The sequence below is a fragment of the Microcaecilia unicolor genome, chromosome 5, assembly GCF_901765095.1.
Source record: "Microcaecilia unicolor chromosome 5, aMicUni1.1, whole genome shotgun sequence".
In the NCBI taxonomy this organism is placed as follows: Eukaryota; Metazoa; Chordata; class Amphibia; order Gymnophiona; family Siphonopidae; genus Microcaecilia; species Microcaecilia unicolor.
This window is the reverse complement of record NC_044035.1, coordinates 250,648,607-250,674,388: the sequence shown is the minus strand read 5'-3', so window position 1 is coordinate 250,674,388 and position 25,782 is coordinate 250,648,607. Positions and strand designations below refer to the sequence as shown.

At 44.8% G+C, this 25,782-nt stretch overlaps 1 protein-coding gene across 1 annotated transcript in view; it reads right to left on the bottom strand.

Moving 5' to 3' along the window:
* NDC80 (NDC80 kinetochore complex component) overlaps positions 1-25,782 on the bottom strand; it is a 296,861-nt gene that overhangs the window by 119,979 nt on the left and 151,100 nt on the right. Inside the window, 1 exon segment of the mRNA XM_030203978.1 lies at positions 4,564-4,670. Coding sequence (XP_030059838.1) covers positions 4,564-4,670 — 107 coding nt within the window.

Below are 25,782 nucleotides of genomic sequence, written 5' to 3'. Positions count from 1 at the left end.
GAAGCCGATGCAGGCGTCGAGGTCAGAGTCTGTTCCAGGCGTGGAGGCTGTTCCAGGCTGTCCAAGGTGGAGCGCATCGACACCTCCTGAACAGAGGGTGAGCGGTCCTCCCGGTGCGACTTCCCTCGGCGACCCAGAGCTCTCGGTACCGATGCGGGAAGGTGACCGGTGTCGATGCTTCTTTTTATTTCTTCAAACGAAGCATGTCACCGGAGCTTCCCGGTACCGACGAGGAGGAAGTTAGAATCTAGCCGTCTCTTCCTCTGGGCCGAGGCCGAAGGTCGGTCTCGGGGGGGCTGTACCGCAGAGCCCTCAGGGTAGGAGGAGACCCACTGAAGGCTCACCGCCACCATAAGTACATAAGTAGTGCCATACTGGGAAGACCAAAGGTCCATCTAGCCCAGCATCCTGTCACCGACAGTGGCCAATCCAGGTCAAGGCCACCTGGCACGCTCCCCAAAACGTAAAAACATTCCAGACAAGTTATACCTAAAAATGCGGAATTTTTCCAAGTCCATTTAATAGCGGTCTATGGACTTGTCCTTTAGGAATCTATCTAACCCCTTTTTAAACTCCGTCAAGCTAACCGCCCGTACCACGTTCTCCGGCAACGAATTCCAGAGTCTAATTATACGTTGGGTGAAGAAAATTTTCTCCGATTCGTTTTAAATTTACCACACTGTAGCTTCAACTCATGCCCTCTAGTCCTAGTATTTTTGGGATAGCGTGAACAGTCGCTTCACATCCACCCGATCCATTCCACTCATTATTTTATACACTTCTATCATATCTCCCCTCAGCCGTCTCTTCTCCAAGCTGAAAAGCCCTAGCCTTCTCAGCCTCTCTTCATAGGAAAGTCGTCCCATCCCCACTATCATTTTCGTCGCTCTTCGCTGTACCTTTTCCAATTCTACTATATCTTTTTTGAGATACGGAGACCAGTACTGAACACAATACTCCAGGTGCGGTCGCACCATGGAGCGATACAACGGCATTATAACATCCGCACACCTGGACTCCATACCCTTCCTAATAACACCCAACATTCTATTCGCTTTCCTAGCCGCAGCAGCACACTGAGCAGAAGGTTTCAGCGTATCATCGACGACGACACCCAGATCCCTTTCTTGATCCGTAACTCCTAACGCGGAACCTTGCAAGACGTAGCTATAATTCGGGTTCCTATTACCCACATGCATCACTTTGCACTTGTCAACATTGAACTTCATCTGCCACTTGCACGCCCATTCTCCCAGTCTCGCAAGGTCCTCCTGTAATCGTTCACATTCCTCCTGCGACTTGACGACCCTGAATATTTTGTGTCATCGGCGAATTTAATTACCTCACTAGTTATTCCCCATCTCTAGGTCATTTATAAATACATTAAAAAGCAACGGACCCAGCACAGACCCCTGCGGGACCCCACTAACTACCCTCCTACACCTGAGAATACTGGCCCACGCAATCCTACTCTCTGCTTCCTATCTTTCACCAGTTCTTAATCCATAATAATACCCTACCTCCGATTCCATGACTCTGCAATTTCTTCAGGATGTCTTTCGTGCGGCACTTTGTCAACGCCTTCTGAAAATCCAGATATACAATATCAACCGGCTCCCCATTGTTCCACAGGGGAATGGACAGCCCTCACCTGCACTCCAGTCGAAGCACCAACGACCAATGCCATCAGCAACAGCGGAGGGTCCCGGTACCACCGACGCCGACGCAGCCTTCCGATGTCTCGATACCGACGATGCAGAGGGTCGATACCTCGATGCAGTCGATGCCGAAGGTCTTGATGCTGCCGACGTCGATGCACTCGATGCCTCCGGCCTGTTGTCGACGAAGAGCCCGAGAACAACACGTTCCACTGGGCCAATCTCGCAACCTGAGTCCTCTTCTGTAAAAGAGCACAAAGACTGCAGGCCTGCGGGCGGTGCCCAGCCCCCAGACACTGAAGACACGACGTGTGCCTATCAGTGAGCGAGATTACCCGGGCACACTGGGTGCACTTCTTGAAGCCGCTGGGAGACTTCGATGACATGGGCGGAAAAATCACGCCGGCGAAATCAAAATTCGCGATGGCGACGAAGAGCACCAAAAATAACGGAGACAGAAAAAACCCGTACCGAGGCCCAAAAAAGGCCTACCCCGAAAGCGAAAGGAAACTTACGTCGGGGAAACAAACTGGACACACGGGAAGGGACAAAGACCGAGGTCTTTTCTTTTTTTTTTTTAGCGAAATCGCGAAGACGCGCGAGGGTCAACTTTGAGGGGCACGAAACGGCGCAAAACACGACCGTCCTGAGCGCGGACAAAAGAAGACTGACGAATACAAGCCGGTTCGGGCGGGAAGACGGCCGCGCATGGGCGCGCGAGGACTAGCAAAGGCCTTTGCTAGTGAAGTTTCCGATTGGAGGGGCTGCTGTGGACGTCGCCCATCAGTGAGAACAAGCAGCCTGCTTGTCCTCGGAGAATCTGCTTTTAAGAAAGACATGGGGAAAGCCACTAATTATCTCTGGGAATGGTAGCATGAAATCTTGCTACTTGTTGGTAAGCTGTCAGGTACTTGTGACCTAGACTACCCATAGTTGGAAGCTGAATACCGGGCTACAAAGACCATCAGTCTGACCCAGAACGTCTATTTTATGTTCCAGTGGCACATCTCCTCCACCTAGCTCCATAGCTGCTCCTTTATGAAATACCTATTGGCAGTGGTGTGCTGGAGCCGGCTCACACCAGCTTGCAAGACCCAGCTGTTCATTTTTCTGACATCTTGCGAACCGGTTGTTGAGGTAGGGCGAGCCGGTTCGCAGCGCCTATCCTCCCCCCCGAGCCGTGGGTCACAGCACATACTTTTTAAAGCCTTTAAGGCAGCCACCCTGGTGGTCTAATGGATTCTTTGGGGCCCAGGCAGGAAAGATCCCCAGTCTTTCCTGCCCGCTGCCGACCCTCTACTGCCGCATCACTCTTTAAAAATGGCTGCTGAGACTTCCAGCGGCTGCCTTTGTAAGTCTCAGCAGCCATTTTAAAGATAATGCGGCATGAGCGGAGGGTCAGCGTCGGCAGGAAAGACTGAGGATCTGTCCTGCCCGGGCCACGAAGAATAGACTAGACAACCAGGGTGGCTGCCTGCATTTAGGTACGTGCTGGGACTGCGGCTCGGGGGATGGGGGGAGCGGGAAGGAGGCCTGGAGTAGGTGGGGTGGGAACCACAGGGAGGATTCTCAAAAAATATTTTCAAACATGCTGGCTTGTGTATACGGATGTGTACAGATGAAGTATAACGGAATAAATTTTCATCAGGGGAGTGAGGAGGAGGTCTAGAATAGGTGAGGTGAGGTGGAGTGAGGACCGTGAACAGGATACTGTAAAAAAAAAAAAAAAAAAAAAAGTTGAATTTTCAAACATGCCGGCTTGTGCATACACACACAGAGGAAGTGTAATAAGGGAATAACTTTTCATAGGTAGAGTAGTGTTTTGTTATATATCATAATCAGTGTGTCATTTGGAGGGGCTGGTTATAGGGACACCCTAACCCTGTTATATTGGTGCAGAGATTTTTTTTTCTCCTGGTAAAGGGTTTATAAAACAGCCATGTTATGAGAATCAGGTGCTCAACGTTCAGAGTTTCTATTTATTTACTTATTTGTGGCATTTTTTATCCCACATTAAACAAGAATTAGATTGGAACCTGGGAGCATTTAATTTTTTTTTTTCTTGGAAAAAGTAATGAATGTATTGCCCCCTCCCCCGGCTCTCTCCCCAGGTATAGCAAACTCTGCAAATTCTTGCGGGGTGGTGCAGAGGTGGACCGGGGACAGAGCCTGTTAAAAATTTACCAGCACACCACTGCCTATTGGTCCTCTCTCCCCTTCATCTTCTTCAGCTATGAGACAGCTGTGGCAGAGGCATTTTGGTGGTACTTGCTGCTGCCTCCCAAATATTTGCCAGCTGAAGTGGTTGTTTCACTCTGTCCCTTCCCCGGGTACCTGTGATCTGGACTGGCCATTGTCAGAGACTAGATGTAGGGCTTGGATCTTTAGGCTGAATGTTTATGGCACATCTTCTGTTTCTTACATTCTTTCAAAGGAAAGGAAACTCTGGAATAAAAGGGTCACAGGAGGTAGTCTAATGAATGATCTAAGGAAATAATTTTTTTACAGAAAGGGTGGTGGATGTATGGAACAACCTCCAAATGGAAACATGAAGTATCAGAATTCAAGAAAGCATGGGACATGCACAAAAGATCTCTGAGGGAGAGGCAAGGATTGTAGAGCAAGCAACTGCTGTAGATGAGGGGGTGCTCAATGTTGGTCAAGATCCACAACCCAGCCAGGTTTTCAGGATTTCCCCAACAGACATGCATGAGATCTATTTGCACGCACTGCCTCCATTGTATACAAATGGATCTCATGCATATTCATTGGGGAAATCCTGAAAACCCAACTGGGTTAAGGACCATCATTGACCATCCCTGGTTTAGACGGTCACATTAGAGAGACTGTATGGTCTTTTTCTGCTGTTATAGTAGGCTTCCCTTAATAAATTCATTGCACTTACTGGTTCACTCTCTTTCTCTTTCTCCAGCTTTTCAATCTCCTCATTCAGCCTTTTGTTTTCTATCATCAAAGATTCCACTTGAGATTCATCCACCTTATACAGCTCCTCTAGAAAATAATGAAAATCAAATTCCTGTTCAATGTAATAGGTTTTGATAATGGAGTGTCATGCCCAATCATCATGGTTTAGATTTTCTTAAAACTAAATGTGTAGGAGGTAATGTCTTCAAATGAGTTATTTTTGCACCTACCATGACAGTAATGAACCTCACTCCTATGCCTAAATGTGTACTATGGGAAGTGTTTTATGATGCATTTGACATTACAAAATAGATATTATACAGTGTTGCTTCATCTGCTTGACCTTTTTACAAAAGCACAGAAAACAGGATAGTACAAAAAAAGTCATTTTATGAATGGGAGAAAGAACAGGTTTAACTGCCAAACTATACTGGAAGATACTAGATATGATGTTAATACTCTATAAATTGATATTCAGACAAGTATAATGAGAAATGAAATAAATATGTGATCGTAGATTAAGAGGAAAATACTCCATGTACAGGAAAATTGTCAGTCAGTGGTTCCCAAACTTTCTCAGGTCATGGCGCCCCTAGACTACACTTTTCTTCTCAGGTCTCCTCCCCTTTGGTGTTGAGTCTTACCATTGCTAGTGGGATCCCCAAGCCCCATCAGCTGAAGAGGTTCATTGCCTGAGGCCCAAGCTTCACGCTGCCTGAACAGCATGCAAATCAGTGGCATGCTTCAGCCACCGACGCTGGCATTCCCCCACAACATGCCTTCCTTCTTTTCCCTTTCACATCCAGTCACTGCCTCCTTCTCTTCCCCCTTCCATCTAGCCTGACCTTTTCTCCCCACTTCCATTCGCCTACCTTTCCATTCAGCCCCTGCCTCCTCCTCTCCCCCCTTTCAATTCAGTCCCTGCCTCCTCCTCTTCTCCTTTCCATCCAGCCCTGCCACTCTTCCTTTCCCCCTTTCCATCCAGCCCTTGCCCTCCTCCTTTCCATCCAGCCCTTGCCCTCCTCCTTTTCCCCCTCCAATTAGCCTCTTGCCCCTCCTTCGCTTCCTTGTTCCATCCAGCCTCTGCTCTCATTCCTCTCCCCCACTTTCATTCAGCCTCTGCCCTCCTCCTTTCTCCTCTTCCATCCAGCCTAAGCCCTATCTCTGTTTCTCCCAATTCAGCATCTGCCTTCTTTGTCCTCCTCCCTCCACCCACATTCACACCCCTACAGCTACTGCTTATCTAGACCAGCAGCAGCAACAAAGCAAGCTACAGCCACTGCAAGGCAGAACTCTTCATTCACTCGGCTGTACCTGGAACAGGACGTGACATCTGACAGGGTGGGAGAGTTAGCTGCAGGTACAAATAAGTCTGGCCCCGCGGTGGGCTCAGCTTGTTTTGCCGCTGCTGCTCATCTAGAGAAGCAGCAGCTGCAGCAGCGCCAGGAAGCAGCAGGAGGTGGGGAAAATGTGCCAAGCAGCACCCTGTGAGTTCGCTGTGGAGTCCTGGAGTGCCACAGTGCACAGTTTGGGAAGCACAGATATAAGTGAAAAGTTCAGAGCTGACATTACAGCCTAAAGTTGCAACTGATATTCGCAAATTTTGGGTAATTACCTAAGAAATACTAGAAACAAGGAACCCAATATGCCCCCCCTCAAAAAAAAAGAAAAGCAAGCTTCGCTTCTAAATTTGTTTTCCAATTTCAGTTAAACTTAGGAGCTTAAGTTTTCTGCTGAAAATTCACCTAAATTTATGAGCTTAAAACCTATACTGCTAAATTGAGACCTGCTATTCCTTTCTCTAGATTTGTGAGCCTAAATTTAGGTGTCTAGTGCTGAACAAAATTGCTAAGCTCCTAACCTTTTATCCCCCGTCCTAAATTGATCCCTGTTGTCATCAGGCCCTGCGCCTGACCCGACGGACTCGCTGGTGCCCACAGTACCAGCAGAAAAGCCAGCGAGACATCTGAGACAAAGCAGGACCCACTACGGGCATGGACGCCGAGATATCCCTGAGCTAACCCGACGGCACTCACGACTCAGACGTCTATAGCAGCGGTGAAGAGCGGAGAGACGGGAATAACGCGGCAATCTGGGCTGGTATGCCCGATTTGAACGGATCGCAAGTTGCTACAGCGGAGAGGAGCACAGCGACAGGAGCAGCCAACTACCCTAAACACCCCCCTAAATAGGTCCAGTTAGCTTACTTTCTTCCTTCAACAACGGAGAGGAGAAAAACGATGGGAGCAGCCTGTGACTCCGCCCCTCCTGCCTGAGTATGATGACCCGGGTTCCGGTTGGTCGGATGTAGGTAGTTGTGGCAACCTTTCCAGAATTCAGTTCTTAGGAAGGAGGAGGGAGTAAACAAAAACTAACCAGTCCTTGGCTCACCTAGAAACCAAGGAGGAAAATAAACTAAGTTCAGGATTTCCTTTAACTTCTTGGTGGCAATAAGGAGGGATTAGATCTTCAGAAACAATATAACAATTTTATTAAAACATTCTTTACTTATGGAAGAGCACAAATCAATTAAACGGCACACCAGAATTTCCCCTTCCCCCTTAATATTAACTTTGTATCCTTTCAACCTGGTCTCCCAATAACAACCTTATTTTACTTGTATTCTTTTCACAGAAACCACCTTCGTCTTTACAGAGCACTTTTCAGATAAGTATCTCCCTTTAGCAATAATCAATTCCTCAAATAGATATAAAATATATTATTTATTTTTTTAATAACCTTTAAGAATGATTCTTTGTGTATCCCTTTTCATTGTTTTCACAGGTACTCTGTTCACTATTCCTAAGGAACATGGTAAGTATGTTTTTTCCTTTTCTTTTCCTAAATGTCTTTCTCTACTTAAGTTTTCCCTGCGTTCTCAAAAGTCACTTAGCTGATACCGGTCTCCACTCGTTGGCAGCGTGGACTTTCTTGAGGAGGGGCCCTTGTTGCTTTCTGTAAGTCTGGCAGTCTTATCCAGTCGAAGCTTCTTCCTAAACTTCACGCTTAAAGAACTTAAAGAAGGCAAAACCCTATCTTTCCTATAGGTAGGATTTACACCTTTCCCTGCTACTGGGAAATATTACAAAAACTGTGGCCAAATTAATCTATTAAAATAAAATTAAGCAAAATTCCCTTTTCTTTCCAGGCCTGTACTGATATTTTTTATTATATTTATTTTTTAATTTTTGTTACATTTGTACCCCGCGCTTTCCCACTCATGGCAGGCTCAATGCGGCTTACATGGGGCAATGGAGGGTTAAGTGACTTGCCCAGAGTCACAAGGAGCTGCCTGTGCCTGAAGTGGGAATCGAACTCAGTTCCTCAGGACCAAAGTCCACCACCCTAACCACTAGGCCACTCCTCCGCTTTTAGTTCCCCTAAGCTGAGAGTGACTGACAACCCTTCAGTCATATGCACAACACTCTCAACATTCCATGCACAGCTCCCTATTTTAACTTATCACCTTTTTTTCCTTTACTTTCCAAACGTTTTCCTAACCAATCAACCTGCTTTCACAGCTTCCTGTTTTCTGTTACTTTAAATATTCCCCTGCCATAGTTACCTTGTCTCTTAAGCATTTTCTCCCTTCACCATTCACTCCACATTACACAAAATTCCCAAAAATTGTGAAACCTTAATTTACTCCCTTCCAATCTCACCTCAATGCTGTCACTGCCAGCCAATCTCACTTCAAAAACTTTTAATTTCATTCAATCCCACACTGCTTCTCCCACACCGAACAGCACGCACACTCTGTTCAGCTATCAGATCCTCTCTGTAACTGCCAACCAGCCCCGTCTCCCAGGAAACCCCTCCTTAGCTTCCCATTCCAAACCCTTCTCAAAATTCCAAGCTACATTACTGACCAGCGGAATGTTCGCTAGCACAAGTAAATCCCCATTTTACAACTTTGTTTTTTTCTTCTTTCCCTAACCCCATGTTACACTAATCACCCTACTTACCTCCAGAGGAGGTCATCCAAGTCACTTCTCGCCTTCTTCTATGGAATACAATAAACGGAAGCACCCAAATACCTCATGAAAAACTCACCAAAGTTACCTTTTCCCCTCTTCTGCGGATACAGCAAATGAGAATCACCTTAATTATTTCTTCCTCCTTCAGTGGAACATGGCATAAGAGCCTGTAGCAGGATCAACTAAATCTACTTTCCTCCTCTTTCTGTGAATACCACCTCCAATCAGCAAAACACTAACAGATTTAAAGAACTCACCAACAAGCAGTTCTAATCATACCAAACGCCCTCCCTCACAAAACCTACTTGCCTCCAACCAGATAACGATGACCAGAATTACGGGATTCTGTGCTTAGACATCAACCTGAGCATCTGACTGTGAGTAACCAATTATCCTTAACTGACACCATTATGAATATAACCAAATATTCCTAGCAATATATTCACCCACATTGTTCCATCTAACTCTATCCATCCCACTCACAGAACTTAATACTATACCTATCTTACAAAACCACCAAAGACTGATCAAAGACTGACTCTACACTCCATCAAACGGATACCCACCAAATTAAAAGGAAATTGTCCAAACATGGTCAATACCAACAAAATAGCACGAATGATCACAACAAACAAACACCACCCAAAGAACGACAACTTACAAAATCCGTACAACACCAAACCTAACAGCCCTACACCAAAATATCCAAGTAGGCTACATTAACGCCAGATCCGTGGTCAACAAAACAACAATAATATTAGACTGGATTAACTTAGAAAACCTTGAGCTTATCTTCCTCAGTGAAACCTGGATCCACAATCAAAAAGACCCCATAATCCTTGAATTATGTCCTCCAGGATATAAAATCACCCACTGGACCAGATCAAAAAAGAGAGGCGGAGGAATTGCACTAATACACAAAGTACAATTTACTGCTGAAACCACCGCTGAGTCCATATCACCCCAACTAGAAATCGCATCAATCAGAATCCAAAACAAATCCCTGATCGATCAGCTGAATTGCATTCTATTCTATAGACCTCCCGGTAATTGGAACGAAAGCCAACCAATCTTCACGGATTTCATCTCCAACACTTGTGTTAATAACTCCAACATATTAATACTAGGTGACATAAACCTTCACTTAGAAGATCCCAATTCCACTGATGCACGCAGATGTAAAGAATTCTTACAGTCATTGGATCTTAAATGGCCTCAAATACAAACCACCCACATTAAGGGACACACAAGGGACCTCCTTGTCAGGTGCTCAGGTTCAGAGCACGCGGGTGCGGACTCTGGAGCAATCGTGAGCCCTTGGGCTGCTGACGAGGAGCGGCAGCAGCAGGCAAAATCCACCAACCAACACTGGGCTAGCACACCGGCTAAGGAAAGGACTGCAGACGCAGACAAGCGAGCCGGAACACACGGACTGTAACCCACTGGACTGGTACGCACTGGACTGGAACACACCAGACCGGTATGCACCAGACCGGAACACACGGGACTGGACCTAAACTTCACCTACACTTAGCCGCCATTCCCCAGGGGTTGAGCCCCTGGGTGCAGGCAACCGGCAGGACTTGGAGGAAAACTGGTACTGGAACTAGCAGGCAGGAACACCAGAAAACTCATACTAGGAGAACACTAAACAAGCTTGGCCAAAACAGGGTTCAGGATAGGAATCAGGATTTCCAAATAGACCGGACTGGAAGGAAACTGAAAGAAAGCAGGGCAGACACAAGCAGGAGAGGTACTGAAGCTGAAGCCAACCAGCCCCAACAGAGGAAATACAGATACTATACAGGGGAGAAGGACTTTAAGACAAGCTTGACTAACCAGGGTGGGGCAGAAGCCCAGGGAAACAGGGAACCAGGATACAGCAGTGCCCACAGGCACCCAGACAAAAAGCAAAGTAGAAGTGCTAACTGCACAAGGGGTTCAGGGTTCTCAGACAGGAAGAAAAGGAAGCCAAAAGCAGACAGGGCTCAGAAGTGCCCACAGGCACCTAGGCAAAATCAGGGCTGCAGACAAGAAGGAAAAGGAGCCAATGGAATAGGATTCCAGATACAAACAAACAAGGAATACAAACTAGGAACAAAACCTATGAAGCAAGACAAAGCAAAACAAGGCAGAGGTGCTCACTGCACCAACACTGACCTGGACCTTTGGTGTTTGCAAAGTTGGTTCTTCTTTTTTGGCAGTCATTGTCTTTTCTTAAGTAGTTACTGCTATAACTGAACTGACCACCATCACTAGCAAAATACAAGGATCTCAGACCCTAGCTGAAGAAATAACTTCCAGTCAGGAAGGAGCAGCAAGAATGCTCTGTGTGTGACAATGTTGCTAACAGTCAAGGAGGGTGCTGCCGAACATCTGGAAATTCCAGGAACCAGAATACAGAAGAATGCTGTAATCAGATAAGGAATTGCACCCTGCAGGCAACAACAGAGATGTTCCTCATTCAGAAAGGGGCCACGATGGAGCTGTCCTGCACAGTCAGTCAAAGATGGAACCTTGCTTCGCAGTCTCAGACTGAGTGCCTCTCAGCAGTTAGAGACAGAGCCCCGGGCCACAGACAGAGATGGAACTATGTTCCTCAGCCAAACACAAAAAAGCGCCAACAACTGTGTATGGAGCCATAGCCCTGCCAACTGAAATGAAGCCACAACCTGCCAATCAAAGACAGGCATGCTGTACAGCCAGAGATGGAGCCAAGACTGCCAACAAAAGGGGGAGTAGTGCTCCCCAATCATAGGCAGAATTGTGCTTCACTGTCAGGGACAGAGATGTGCCCTGTTACCATAGAAGGGGCAGTGCTCCATATTCAGACTGAGCTGTGAAGCACGTTCAGAAATAGAGCAGCATTCCCATTGAGAAGAACTGCTGTCGATATGCAAAAATGAAGCTGTGCTCCACATGAACAGATGGAGCTGTGCCTCACATGGATAGATGGAGCCATGCTCTGCCATAAGAAATGGGGCTGAGCTCCACAACCAAAGATGGAGCAGTATTCCCAGTTAGAGGCAGGACTGTGCTTGACCTTCAGAGAATGAGCTACTTTGGACATTCAGAGATGGGACTGTACTCCATATTTCGAGATGGCGCCAATGTCCTTCTGGATATATGGGGCACGCTCCCCATTCATAGATGGGACACAGCTTACCTCCACAGATGGAGTCATGGAACACACACAGAGATGGAGCTGTGTGCCATATTGCGAGATAGAGCTGTGCCCTAGGTTTAGTGATGGAGCTGAGCTCTACATGCAAAGATGGGGCTGCAGCCTATATCCAGAGACGGAAGTGTGCTTGAGTGGAAAAGCTGGAACTGTAGACTTAGCTTAGAGACGGAGCCATTCTGCACCTGCAGAAATGAATCTTGTTGAATATGCAAAAATAGAGCTGCACTATCTGCAAACTGGAGCCATGGTCCATATTTAGATAGCACTACGCTCCACATACAGAGATGGCGCCTCCTCCTTCAATCCATTCAGGAGCTGTGCTCAACACCCAGCGAAGGAGCAATGTTCTGCAGCTCAAGATGGTAGAATACTATAAAATCACAGAAGGGACAGCACTGAGCGGAGTGAAGGAAAATCCACTATGCCTCCAGTCGTATGTATAGACAGATATGCAGGAGACCCCCCCCCCCCCCCCCCCCCACACACACACACACTGACACACAGGCAAGCCTTATATACATACAAAGAAACCAGTCTTGCCAAAATCCAAGACCCAATGTCTCCCAGACAGAAGGCCATGTGTAGAAGTACTGACCATGTCCATAGGAGGGCAGAAACTTGCCCTGCCTGAAAACTAGACTAGTGCTGAGGCTAGATAAGCTAGAGTGGGCTGAAGTATAAAAACTAGCAAGTAAACATGGTGAAGAAGTGCTGCCAATAGGAACCTTCAAGACTTTAGCTCCATAAAGCAGATAACCAGCAGAAAAGGGGGGTGGTGCATAACCATCACCCTGTACCACAGGAGAGTGGAGCCACAGGAAATAGGATGCTGGGCTTGATGGACCTTTGGTCTTTCCCAGTATGGCAATACTTATGAACTTATGTAGTTAGAATATATTGCACTAAATGAAAAATTAGATATAATAGGCATCTCTGGGACCTGGTGGAAGGAGGATAACCAGTGGGACACTGTCATACCGGGGTACAAATTATATCATAGTGATAGGGTGGATCAAATTGGTAGAGGGGTAGCATTGTATGTTAAGGAGTGCCTTGAATTAAACAGATTGAAAATTCTGTAGGAAACAAAACACATCTTGGAATCAATATGGATTGAAATTCCATGTGTAAAAGGGAAAAGGATAGCGATAGGACTGTACTGCCATCCACCTAGCCAGGATGAACAGATGGATGTAGAAATGTTATCGGAAATTAGGGAGGCTAACAAACTGGACAACACAATAATAATGGGTGATTTCAATTATCCTGATATTGACTGGGTAAATGTTAGGTCTGTGCTGGGACTGCTGCTTTTTTAACATATTTATAAATGACCTAGAAATGGGAGTAACTAGTGAGGTCATTAAATTTGCTGATGACACAAAATTATTCAAAGTCATTAAATCATGGGAGGATTGTGAAAAATTATAGGAGGACCTTACGAGACTGGGAGTCTAAATGGCAGATGAAGTTTAATGTGAGCAAGTGCAAAGTGATGCATGTGGGAAAGAGGAACCCGAATTATAGCTTCTTAATACAAGGTTCCACATTAGGAGTCACAGACCAAGAAAGGGATCTAGGCGTCGTAGTTAATGATACGTTGAAACCTTCTGCTTAGTGTGCTGCAGCTAAGAAAGCAAATAGAATGTTAGGTATTATTAGGAAAGGAATGGAAAACAAAAATGAGGATGTTATAATGCCTTTGTATCGCTCCATGGTGTGACCGCATCTTGAATATTGTGTTCAATTCTGGTTGCCACATCTCAAAAAAAGATACAGTGGAATTAGAAAAGGTGCAGAGAAGGGCGATGAAAATGCTAAAGGGGATGGAACGACTTCCCTATGAGGAAAGGCTAAAGCGGCTAGGGCTGTTTTCAACTTGGAGAAAAGGCGGCTGAGGAGAGATATGACAGAGATCTATAAAATAATGAGTGGAGTTGAACAGGTAGACGTGAAGCGTCTGTTTACGCTTTCCAAAAATACTAGGACTAGGAGGCATGCGATGAAGCTACAAAGTAGTAAATTTAAAACGAGTCGGAGAAAATGTTTCTTCACTCAACGTGTAATTAAACTCTGGAATTCGTTGCCAGAGAATGTGGTAAAGGCGGTTAGCTTAGCAGAGTTTAAAAAAAGGTTTGGACGGCTTCCTAAAGGAAAAGTCCATAGACCATTATTAAATTGGACTTGGGGAAAATCCACTGGGATAAGCAGTATAAAATGTGTTCTTTTTTGGGGATCTTGCCAGGTATTTGTGACCTGGATTGGCCACTGTTGGAAACAGGATGCTTGCCTTGATGCACCTTTGGTCTGTCCCAGTATGGCAATACTTATGTACTATGTACTTATGTAAAATAGAAAAACATGAGGAGCCCGATAGGCACCACCTTGTCTACATAGTTAAGGACCGAAGCACCACATCCTGGCATTCCACAAGAAACGCTGACTCCTGTAGTTGGCAGCCCATTCATTAAGAAAAGAAGAGGCAGGCAATTAGAGCTTCCCATAGTACCAGGGACACCTGGAAGCCGAGGGTAAAGGCATGTGCACATCTTGGGTTATTAAAAAATACCAGTTACAGAAGCAGACCAGTAATATAGGTTTCACTGTCTCCCAAAAAAATACAGTTATGCCCTTGAAACCAACTTGGAGATAAAAGGATTGCCTCAAGTCCACATTATCCATTTTAACCAAAGAAATATTTTTTTTTACTGAGGAATATATTTTATTATAGAGAAAATCTTCAAAATTAGTTTAGCTGCATAAAAATGATGACAATCATAATCGACCAAAAACTTTGAAAAACAAGAGAAAAAAATGTAAAATCCCCCAAAACCTTATACGTATGTGGCATTTTCCATGTTTACATAAATATCAGGTGATGTGAATCTATATTTAGGCTCATAGGTACCTTGGTATCAAAATCAAAAATAAAATTGTGCTGAATTTATCAATGTCACCGCTCCTCCATGATGGATTAATAACTTTGAAAACAAAAGACAAATCCTTAAAAATGTGACATTGTGACCCAAAAGTATTGTAAGTGCCATACTTATGCTTCAGCATCCTTGTTCTGACCTTCCTGATGGTTTTGCCTAGATATATTAGATTGCTTGGATACATAATGTATATAGCATTAAACCAAGCTGCAGTCACAATAAATGATACAAGGATATATGTGTACTATTCTTGGATGTCTGAATACTGTGATATGATGGAAATTCATAAAAACCAAACAATTTATGCATTGGAAATGTCCCTTCCTCAATAGAGTGAGCACACACAGACGCTATAAGCAGAAATCCGATTTGGTGATAACTCCCCCTTGACAAAGTTAAACGAAACGGGGACCTGTCGGGGTATAAGAGCTCACCAACCTGCATAAGAAAAATGTTGTGTGTATAAACTAGTAATAACGAAAGTGGCTAAGATATATACACTATTTAACATAGTTCATAGTGGAAACGAAATATGGTTACAAGGAGGTGGGGGACGAGTCTATGATTAGATCATATACACGAGCAAGTGATTCACCTTCGAGTGAAATGAGAACAGCTGTGTCAGAAATATGAGACACTACCTCACATAGTTAATCTATATAGCTTCTCTATATAGTTAATTCGTTTAAACACAGTCAGTGGTTTTGTTATATCCTAGAAATAAGCAGTGGATTCTCCCCGTCCGTCTTAATAATGGCTTATGGACTTTTCTTTTAGGAAATTATCCAAACCTTTTTTAAACCCTGCTAAGCTAACTGCTTTTACCACATTCTCTGGCAACAAATTCCAGACTTTAATTACATGTTGAGTGAAGAAATGTTTTCTCTGATTTTGTTTTAAATTTACTATTTTGTAGTTTCACTGTGTGCCCCCCCCAGTCCTAGTATTTTTGGAAAGAGTAAACAAATGACTCACGTCTACCCGTTCCATTTCACTCATTTTACAAACCTCTATCATATCTCCCTCTCACCTGTCTTTTCTCTAAGCTGAAGAGCCCTAGCTGCTTTAGCCTTTCCTCATAAGAAAGTCGACCCATCCCCTTTATCATTTTTGTCACCCTTTTCTAATTCCACTATATCTTTTTTGAGATGCGGTGACCAGAATTGCACACAGTATTTGAGGTGCGGTCACATCATGGAGCAATACAAAGGCATTACAACATCCTCATTTTTGTTCTCCATTTCCTTTCCTAATAATACCTAACATTCTGTTTGCTTTCTTAGCTGCTTCAGGGTCTCGGTGTCACATGGGAGAATGGACAGCACGGCTTCCCAACGCTAATGGACAGTAAGAGCGTTGGGAAGCCGTGCTGTCCATTCTCCCATGTGACACCGAGAGCCTGAAGCAGCCTTGCAAAATGCTGGCCACCGTCGGCTCAGCACATGAGCAGAGGAGAGTGCAGCACAGCACTAATTTGAACAACGCGGTCCAGAAGCACCAACTTGAAAGATAAGTGATGGTGCTAATTACGATACTGTATATTTGAAAGAATTGTTCATTTAATTGAACAGTAGAACTGAGACATGCTACACTAGCAGGAAAATACGTTACATCAGAAGGTTTTGGCCGATGATGAAGGCAGGATCCTTTGATCCATTCTAGCTTAAACAGATATATGCCTTTTTCTTAACACACACTGATTGAAAGACAAGATGAGAGGACCCTTACCAATGAAAAGTCAGAACATCTATCATTCGTTTTAGACAGAAAGTAAACAATCTGTAACTTTCTACTAAATTTGACCTATGTATCTGAAGTACACTGTACTTTCTAGAAGGAACAAAGGATAATCCTTTTTGTTGAACACTGATTTCTGGTCTGACATCTGCTTATTTGATAAAATTTATAATCAGTATTTCTGAAACTACTATGGTGGAGGAACTTTGATGATTTGAACTGCTATAACATGCTGAACATGCTGTTTTTGCCTCTTATTATGGTGTTCTTTTACTAAAGCTTAGGATGTGCTAAATGTGGAGCATCCTATTTTATAATTATGGGCTACGTGGCACTTAGCACAAGCAAACGTCTGATAGAGTGAACTAAGTTTTAGTAAAAGGGCTCCTATATGATTTCAAAGGTTTTGATGTTTTATTACATATGTATTTCAGTATATTTTATTATGCATGCATATTTTCATTATTAAGTTTTTTTCATTCTCTGATTTTGATATTCTTACAGTAAAAATGTTTCAAAGAAACATCTGTCTGTGTTCCTTAGCCATGCAATTTTTCTTTGTGTTTTTAAAGTAAGTTTTAGTTTTTGATGCTTGCAGATCCACTGGCACAGGCTGTTAGTCGAAATACGGTCTGTGTTGGAGCCTCCAATAAAGTTTGGCGTATTACTTCATTGGATTCTCCATTTCCTGGGGCCAGCTTCACATCTTTAGTTCTCTCTATAAATAGATGCTCCTAGACATTTGTGCAGAGTATGTTTAATGACTGCTTTCCGCTTAACCAGGGGCTACTGTCTATGAGCTCGAGTATGCTCATAGAGAGAACAGGATGGAGCATGGACCAGGCAAGTGGCCACATGGAATCATGATCCGCCTCCTGTGCTATCAAAAGTAAGAGCACCTCATTCAGGGAAGAAAGGAAGGAAGGAGTGGGTGGTCTTCTATGAAAAATGAAAGATCTCTATTTCTGGATTTAAGACTATGAAGAAGCAAAAGGCGCTTCTTAAATACAGACGATCTACTGAAAGAGGAAATTTGTACCAGGATCTGGTTCCTGCATAGCTGATGGTGTTTTAAAATGGAATTCGCAAAATGTTGCATGCCCTGAAAGATGTCAATAAATTGATCACTTAGCTGGCGTAAGGTAGAGACTGCTGGCACATCAGGGTGAAAAGAGGTAAAGACAAAAGGATGCAATCTAATAGTTACTATGGATTACTTTATTTAGGTTTTTTCAACTGAGTATATAGATTTTGATGATTATTGTTATTCCTGGAAATGTTCAGATTCTCTCTCACTGGAATCCGCTTTAAACCGCGAGGTATTAGAAGAATACAAGTTACATTGTTAATGTTAATGAATGTTTCGTCTGGATGAAAGTTCAAGCCCTAATGTAACTTAGCCATAACAGGCAATTGTTACATCTAGTGACAAGATATTTAATGAAGATGAAACCAATCACCATACTACTGCTACCTGTGTTATTTTTTCTAACTCTGTGACTGACTGTTTGATGTTGGATTTTTGCTTGTCCTAATCATGTATTCATTTGAGCAATGTGGAATGTATTATCTAACAATTATGCAAAGCAAAGATACTTGCCTTTAGCAGGTATTTTCCGAGGACAGCAGTCTGATTTTTCTCACATGTGGGTCAACGTCCGCGTCAGCCCGGGAATCGGCATTTTGCAAAAGCAAAAATAAAAGTTTTGCCAGTCTTCTGGTGCGTGTGGAGCACGCACCGCATATGCATGGACTGACTTCCCACCCGGCGCGCAAGCGCGTCTCCTCAGTTAAATCAAAAAGCATAACAAATGACAACTCCAAAGGTGAGGTGGGAGGGTTTGTGAGAATAATCAGCCTGTTGTCCTCGGAGAATACCTGCCACAGGTAAGTATCTTCGCTTTCTCCAAGGACAAGCAGGCTGCTTGTTCTCACATGTGGGGTATCCCTAGCATCCAGGCTCACTCAAAACAATGACCACTGGTCAATTGGGCCTCGCAACGGCGAGGACATAACATAGAGTAACCTGAAACTATATACAGCTAGCTGAGAGTGCAGCCGGGAACAGAATAAAAATGGGCATAGGTGGGTGGAGTTGGATTCTAAACCCCAAACAGATTCTGCAGCACTGACTGCCCAAACCGACTGTCACGTCGGGTAAGCTGCTGAAGGCAGTAGTGAGATGTGAATATGTGGACTGATGACCACGTTGCAGCCTTGCAAATCTCTTCAATGGAAGCTGACTAAGTGAGCCACCGACACAGCAATGGCTCTAACATTGTGAGCCGTAACATGGCCCTCCAGAGTCAGCCTAGCTTGGGCATAAGGAAATGCAATCTGTAGCCAATTTGAGATTGTGCGTTTTCCGATGGTGACTCCCCTCCTGTTGGGATCGAAGGAAACAAACAACTGGGCGGACTGTCGGAAGGGCTTCGTCTGCTCCACGTAAAAGGTCAATGCTCTCTTGCAGTCCAAGATGTGCAAACTGCTTTCGCCAGGGTGGGCATGAGGTCGGGGGAAAAATGTTGGCAAGACAACTGACTGGTTCAGATGAAACTCCGAAACCACCTTCGGTAGGAACTTAGGGTGCGTGCGGAGGACTACTCTGTTGTAATGAAACTTTGTATAAGGTGCATCCACCACTAGGGCCTGAAGCTCACTGACCCTATGAGCTGAAGTAACAGGTACCAAGAAAATGACCTTCCATAAGTACATAAGTATTGCCATACTGGGAAAGACCAAAGGTCCATCAAGACCGCATCCTGTTTCCAACAGTGGCCAATCCAGGTCACAAATACCTGACAAGATCCCAAAAAAGTACAAAACATTTTATTTATTTGTTGCATTTGTATCCCACCAATTTGCAGGCTCAATGGGGCTTACATTATGCCGTAATGGCAATCTAATGCTTATCCCAGAAATAGTGGATTTTACCCAAATCCATTTAATAACGGTCTATGGACTTTTCCTTTAGGAAGCCGTCCAAACCTTTTTTTAAACTCTGCTAAGCTAACCGCCTTTACCACATTCTCTGGCAATGAATTTCAGAGTTTAATTACGTGTTGAGTGAAGAAAAATTTTCTCAGATTCATTTTAAATTTACTACATTGTAGCTTCATCGCATGCCCCCTAGTCCTAGTATTTTTGGAAAGCCTGAACAGATGCTTCACATCTACCCGTTCAATCCCACTCATTATTTTATAGACCTCTATCATATCTCCCCTCAGCCGCCTTTCCTCCAAGCTGAAGAGCCCTAGCCGCTTTAGCCTTTCCTCATAGGGAAGTCGTCCCATCCCCTTTATCATTTTCGTCGCCCTTCTCTGCACCTTTTCTAATTGCACTATATCTTTTTTTGAGATACGGCGACCAGAATTGAACACAATATTCGAGGTGCGGTCGCACCATGGAGCGATACAAAGGCATTATAACATCCTCATTTTTGTTTTCCACTCCTTTCCTAATAATACCTAACATTCTATTTGCTTTCTTAGCCGCAGCAGCACACTAAGCAGAAGGTTTCAACGTTATCATCAACGACGACACCTAGATCCCTTTCTTGGTCCGTGACTCCTAACGTGGAACTTTGCATGACCTAGCTATAATTCGGGTTCCTCTTTCCATATGCATCACTTTGCACTTGCTCACATTAAACAACCTCAGCCATTTAGACGCCCAGTCTCCCAGTTTCGTAAGGTCCTCTTGTAATTTTTCACAATCCTCCCGCGATTTAATGACTTTTTTATAACTTTGTGTCATCAGCAAATTTAATTACCTCACTAGTTACTCCCATCTCTAGGTCATTTATAAATATGTTAAAAAGCAGCGGTCCCAGTACATATCCCTGGGGAACCCCACTAGCTACCCTTATCCATTGAGAATGACCATTTAACCCTACTCTCTGTTTTCTATCTTTCCAGGTCAAGTACTTCAGATGGCAGGAATTCAATGGCTCAAAAGGAGCTTTCATCAGCTGGATGAGAACGACGTTGAGATCCCATGACACTGGCGGAGGTTTGACAGGGGGCTTTGACAAAAGCAAACCTCTCATAAAGAGAACTAAAGGCTGTCCAGAGATAGGCTTACCCTCTACATGCCGATGATAACCACTAATTGCGCTGAGGTGAACCTCTTACGGAGTAGGTCTTGAGACCAGATTCTGACAAGTGTAGAAGGTATTCAAGCAGGGTCTGTGTAGGACAAGAAAGAGGATCTAGAGCCTTGCTGTCACACCAGACGGCAAACCTCCTCCATTTGAAACAGTAACACCTGTATATTTGGGGTATTATCCAGGCCTAACAAACCACTTTGGTTTAGGCTCTAATATGACAAGAAAACTGACAAGGCCCAAATCTGGATGACTGTGAGCTGAACTCCAGTGTGACACAAGAACTCATGATCTGTTGAGACACTGGTGTAAGCAATATGAGGAAGGGGTGGAGGTGCAAAATAGCTGACCACCAAGGTTTAGCAATGTGACAGTTAGCAGATGTTCAGGAGAAAGACGGAACCATGTAGTTCCTCGGGAAGATGACCAGGCTTCCAAGAAATGTAACCAATTATCATCACATAACCAATAAGCATTAACCACATTATTATACTATATCCAATAAGTATTAACCACAATATTACCATATCCAATAAATGTGATTATTGTCATATTACCTATGTATGATCTGCTTCCTTAATGAGCATATATAAGTGAATGTACAGAAGTATTTTACTGGAGATCTTGTGCAGCTAACACGCATGTGTAATAGCCTTGTCTCCCATGAGAAACTGTATCGTGTGATTTGTACTTGGTAAATAAAGCAGTTTACCTTTCGCATATGCAGCCTTGGTCTTGTCTCACTCTATATATTGGATAGTGGATATTTAATAATCTAAGGTGGGGGCCAAAAGGCCGGAAATTCACACCTCTTCATGGAATATTTCCTGGAAGCAAGCAAGACCCGGGAGACACCCTCTGAAAGACCCAAAAAGGCGAACTGTAAGCTCTCAACATCCAGGCTGAAAGAGCCAGAGATTGGAGGTTGGGATGTAGAAGCGACCCCTCGTTCTGGGTGATGAGGGTTGGAAAGCACTCCATGGTTCTTCAGAGAACAACTCCAGAAGAAGAGGGAACCAAATCTGGCACGGCCAGAAGGGTGCAATCAGGATCATGGTTCTGCAGTCTTGCTTGACTTTCAGTAAAGTCTTCCCTACTAGAGGTACGGGAGGATACGCATACAGAAGGCCTGTTCCCCAATGAAGGAGAAAGGCATTTGACGCTAGTCTGTCATGGGCCTGAAGCCTGGAACAGAACTGAGGGACCTTGTGATTGATCTGAGTGGCAAAAAGATTCACCGAGGGGGTGCCCCACGCTCGAAAGATCATGCGGGCTACACCCACATTCAGTGGCCACTCGTGAGGTTGCATTACCCTGCTCAGTCTGTCAGCCATATTGTTGTTTACACCTGCCAGATAAGAATCTTGCAGAAAAAATGCTGTGACGGCATGCCCAAAGCCACATCTGAACAGCTTCCTGACACAGAGGGTGAGATCTGGTGCCCCCCTGCTTGTTGGTGTAATACACTGCAACCTGATTGTCTGTTTGAATCAAGATGATTTGGTTGGACAGCCGATCTCTGAAAGCCTTTAGAATGTTCCAGATCACTTGTAATTCCAGCATGTTGATCTGAAGACCTGTTTCCCGGAAGGAACAGGCTCCACTCCGCGAGTGTGAAGCCCATCTACATGAGCTCCCCCCATCCTAAAAGGGATGCATCCGTCGTCAGCACTTTCTGTAGCTGAGGAATTTGGAATGGTCGTCCCATGGTCAAATTGGATCGGATTGTCCACCACTGAAGACAATTTCGAAAATCGGTGGAGAGATGGACCACATTTTTCAGATCCGCCGCAGCTTGATACCTCTGGGAAGCTGGAGTCCATTGAGCTGATCTCATATGTAGACATGCCATGGGAGTTACATGAACTGTGGAGGCCATATGGCCCAGAAGTCTCAACATTTGCCGAGCTCTGATCTGCTGAGATGCTCGAACTGTGGACACCAAGGACAGAAGGTTGTCTGCCCCTGTCTCGGGAAGATATGCCCGAGTTGTCTTCATGTCCAGCAGTGCTCCAATGAATTCCAATTTTCGGACAGGAGTGAGATGGGACTTGGAGTAATTTATTACAAATCTCAGTAGTTCTAGCACCTGAATAGTCATTCGCATGGACTCCAGAGCACCTTTCTCCAAGGTGCTCTTCACCAGCCAATCGTCCAGATAAGGAAACACATGCACTCCCAGTCTGTGTAGTGACGCTGCGACTACAGCTAGACACTTTGTAAACACTCAGGGCGCAGACGCCAGGCCAAAGGGCAGTACAAGGTACTGAAAGTGCTGTGTTCCCAGCCGAAATCGAAGATACTTCCTGTGAGCTGGAAGTATCGAGATGTGTGTGTAAGCATCCTTTAAATCCAAAGAGCATAGCCAATCGTTCTTCTGAATCATGGGAAGAAGGGTGCCCAAGGAAACCATCCTGAACTTTTCTCGGACTAGAAATTTGTTCAAGGGCCCTTAGGTCTAAGATGGGACACATCCCTCCTGTTTTCTTTTGCACAAGGAAGTACCTGGAATAGAATCCCAGCCCTTCTTCCCCTGGTGGAACGGGTTTGACCGCTTGGGCCTGTAGAAAGGCGGAGAGTTCCTCTGCAAGTACCTGCCTGTGCTGGGAGTTGTAACATTGAGATCCCGGCAGGCAATTTGGAGGCATGGATTCCAGACTGAGGGTGTATCCTAACCAGACAATTTGAAGAACCCACCGGTCAGAAGTTATAAGAGGCCACCTTTGGTGAAAAAACATTAACCTCCCTCCAACCGGCAAGTCATCCGGTATGGACACATTTATTGAGGCTATGCTGTACTAGAGCCAGTCAAAAGCCCGTCCCTTGCTTTTGCTAGGGAGCTGCAGTGGCTTTAGGCGCACACTGTTGACGAGAACGAGCGTGCTGGGACTGAGCCTGGGCAGGCTGCCAAGAAGTGTACTTACGCCTAGCATAGGAATAGGGAGCACCCCTCCTCCCTCCAAAAAACCTCCTAGATGAGGAGGTAGTAGCAGAAGACGCCCAGCGGGAGAGAGAATCCATAGCATCATTGTGCTTCTTGATCTGGTCAACTAGATCCTCTACTTTCTCACCAAAAAGGTCATCCCTCCGGTAAGGAACATCCTCCATCCGCTGCTGGACTGAATGATCCAGGTCAGAGACACGCAGCCATGACAGTCTGCGCATCACTATACCTTGGGCAGTGATCCTGGATGCTACATCAAAAGTGTCAAACGAACCCCTGGCAAGGATTTTTGATCACACACTTCTGCTGCCTTCAAACGCCCGAGGAACGACGTCCTCGATGGCAGTGCCGAGAAGTTGATGCCCGCCTGGACTCCGGTGAAGCTTCCTCCACCGACGTCGGAGAGTCGACCTAGGTGGCAGGCGGCACCAAGTTCGGAGACCTCACCACAGGTGAAGGGCCAGATGTCGCTGCAGCAGACGGCACGGAAGGCGCAAGCACCCCCGACACCAAAGCAGACTGGCGCAGCAACCCCTCCAGCAGCTCTGGAAACAGGGCCCTGATGCGCTCGTCGAGAGCCTCCGTCGGACAAGGCTGCGGGGTCGGTAAAAGAGCCGGCGGCAGAATCTGTCAAGGCTCGGGAGCAGATACCAGGCTGCTAGACTGACACATTGGCACCTCCTCAATAGAGGAAGAGTGATCCTCTCGGCACCGACGCTTCTCGGGTGCCGAATCCCTCGATGCCCTGGAACTCCCGGCACCGTGTGTCGAAGCAGAACGATGATGGTGCTTCTTCACCTTCGCTCGATGCCCGTCATTGAGACTCCTCGGTAGCGATGAGGAAGATGCGGAATCCTCACATCTCCTCAGGGCCGGGTCTGACGAAGGTCGGTCCCGGGGGGCCAACATAACAGGAGGCCTCGAGACAGGTGGAGACCTACTCGATACCTCACTGCTCCCAGCACGAGTTGGTCTTTCCGCAGCCATTACCTTCGCTCCCGACGTCGATGCGTCCCTCAATGTCGATGCCGCCGGCCTCGGTACAGATGTCGAAGGACCGGACTGAGCCCCAAAAAGCTTCTCTCGTTGGGCCTCTCGAGATGCTTGGGTCCGTTTCTTCATGCGAAGACCACAGTACTGCAACGACGGGCTGGGCTATGGTCGGGCCAAGGCACTGTATATACAATGCGTTGGAATCGGTAACCGAGATGGTCCGGTTGCACCGAGTACATTTGAAGCTGCTGGATGTCCTCAATGACATGGAAGGAAAAATGGCCTCAGCGAAATCAAAAGACGTGATTGTGCCAAAAGGGAAGAAACCCGACTGTGCAGCCTAAAGGCCGAACTTAAAACAAGACAAAAGAACTAAAGAGTAAAACTAAGGGGGAAACCTCTTTTTTTTTTTTTTTTTTTAAACAAGATTCCTTCATAGAGAACAGCTTTTCATGAACTATAAAATAAGAATGTTTCCGGATGTCTCCAAAGCAACCCAAAAGCGGCGTAAAGAATTTCTTAAACTATGCCCAAAGATACAACAACTGGTTAAATTTTCCGTGTAAATGTGTAGTAAAATTAAATTCTGTAAAATACGTGTTCTTTGACCCTAAACAATTTGTTTCTTTTTTGGGCTCTAGCAGCCTTGTTACCTTCTGTACAGTCAAGACCAATTATTACATCCACTCCATGAAATAGTTAGAAATTCCCGGAACATTCCCTCAGTCCTCAGTTTCCTAAAGGAAAGAATTATTTTTTTATTCTTTGTAATTCTTCAGATATTGTGCTATGCCTCTCATGTTGTGGACTATAGATGAATAATATAATGGAAGTAAGGTAAAATTTTCATTTTATATTATAAATTTATTAGCTTTAATTAGCTTTTTTTTTTTTAATTATTTTATAAGTTTTAACAAATTTTACAAGAACACTTGTAATGAAAAAAATGGAAGAAATTATACATCATTCTCATAGGAAATTAAAAATCTAGGCAAATTATTTTAACTCATCCATTTCAAGTCCACTATTAAAGAAGGGAACAAGGTAAGATTCCAGGAAACTTATTTCTCATTAATACATAAGATAGAAAAAGGAAGAGAACATGAAGTGCTTGTTATTTTCCTATTTACGGAGTAGATGTAGACAGAGCGAGTACTTCCTGACTAGGACTAGGTGCAAACTTAGAATCAAGAAAATTGCTCAACTGAGTTACATCATAAAAATATATATTTAACTGAGCTAACTTTTATCACGTATTTGCACAGAAAATTTAACCAGAATAGTCCTCCCAACTGTAGAACCCTTGGGCGGAGCTTCAAAAAC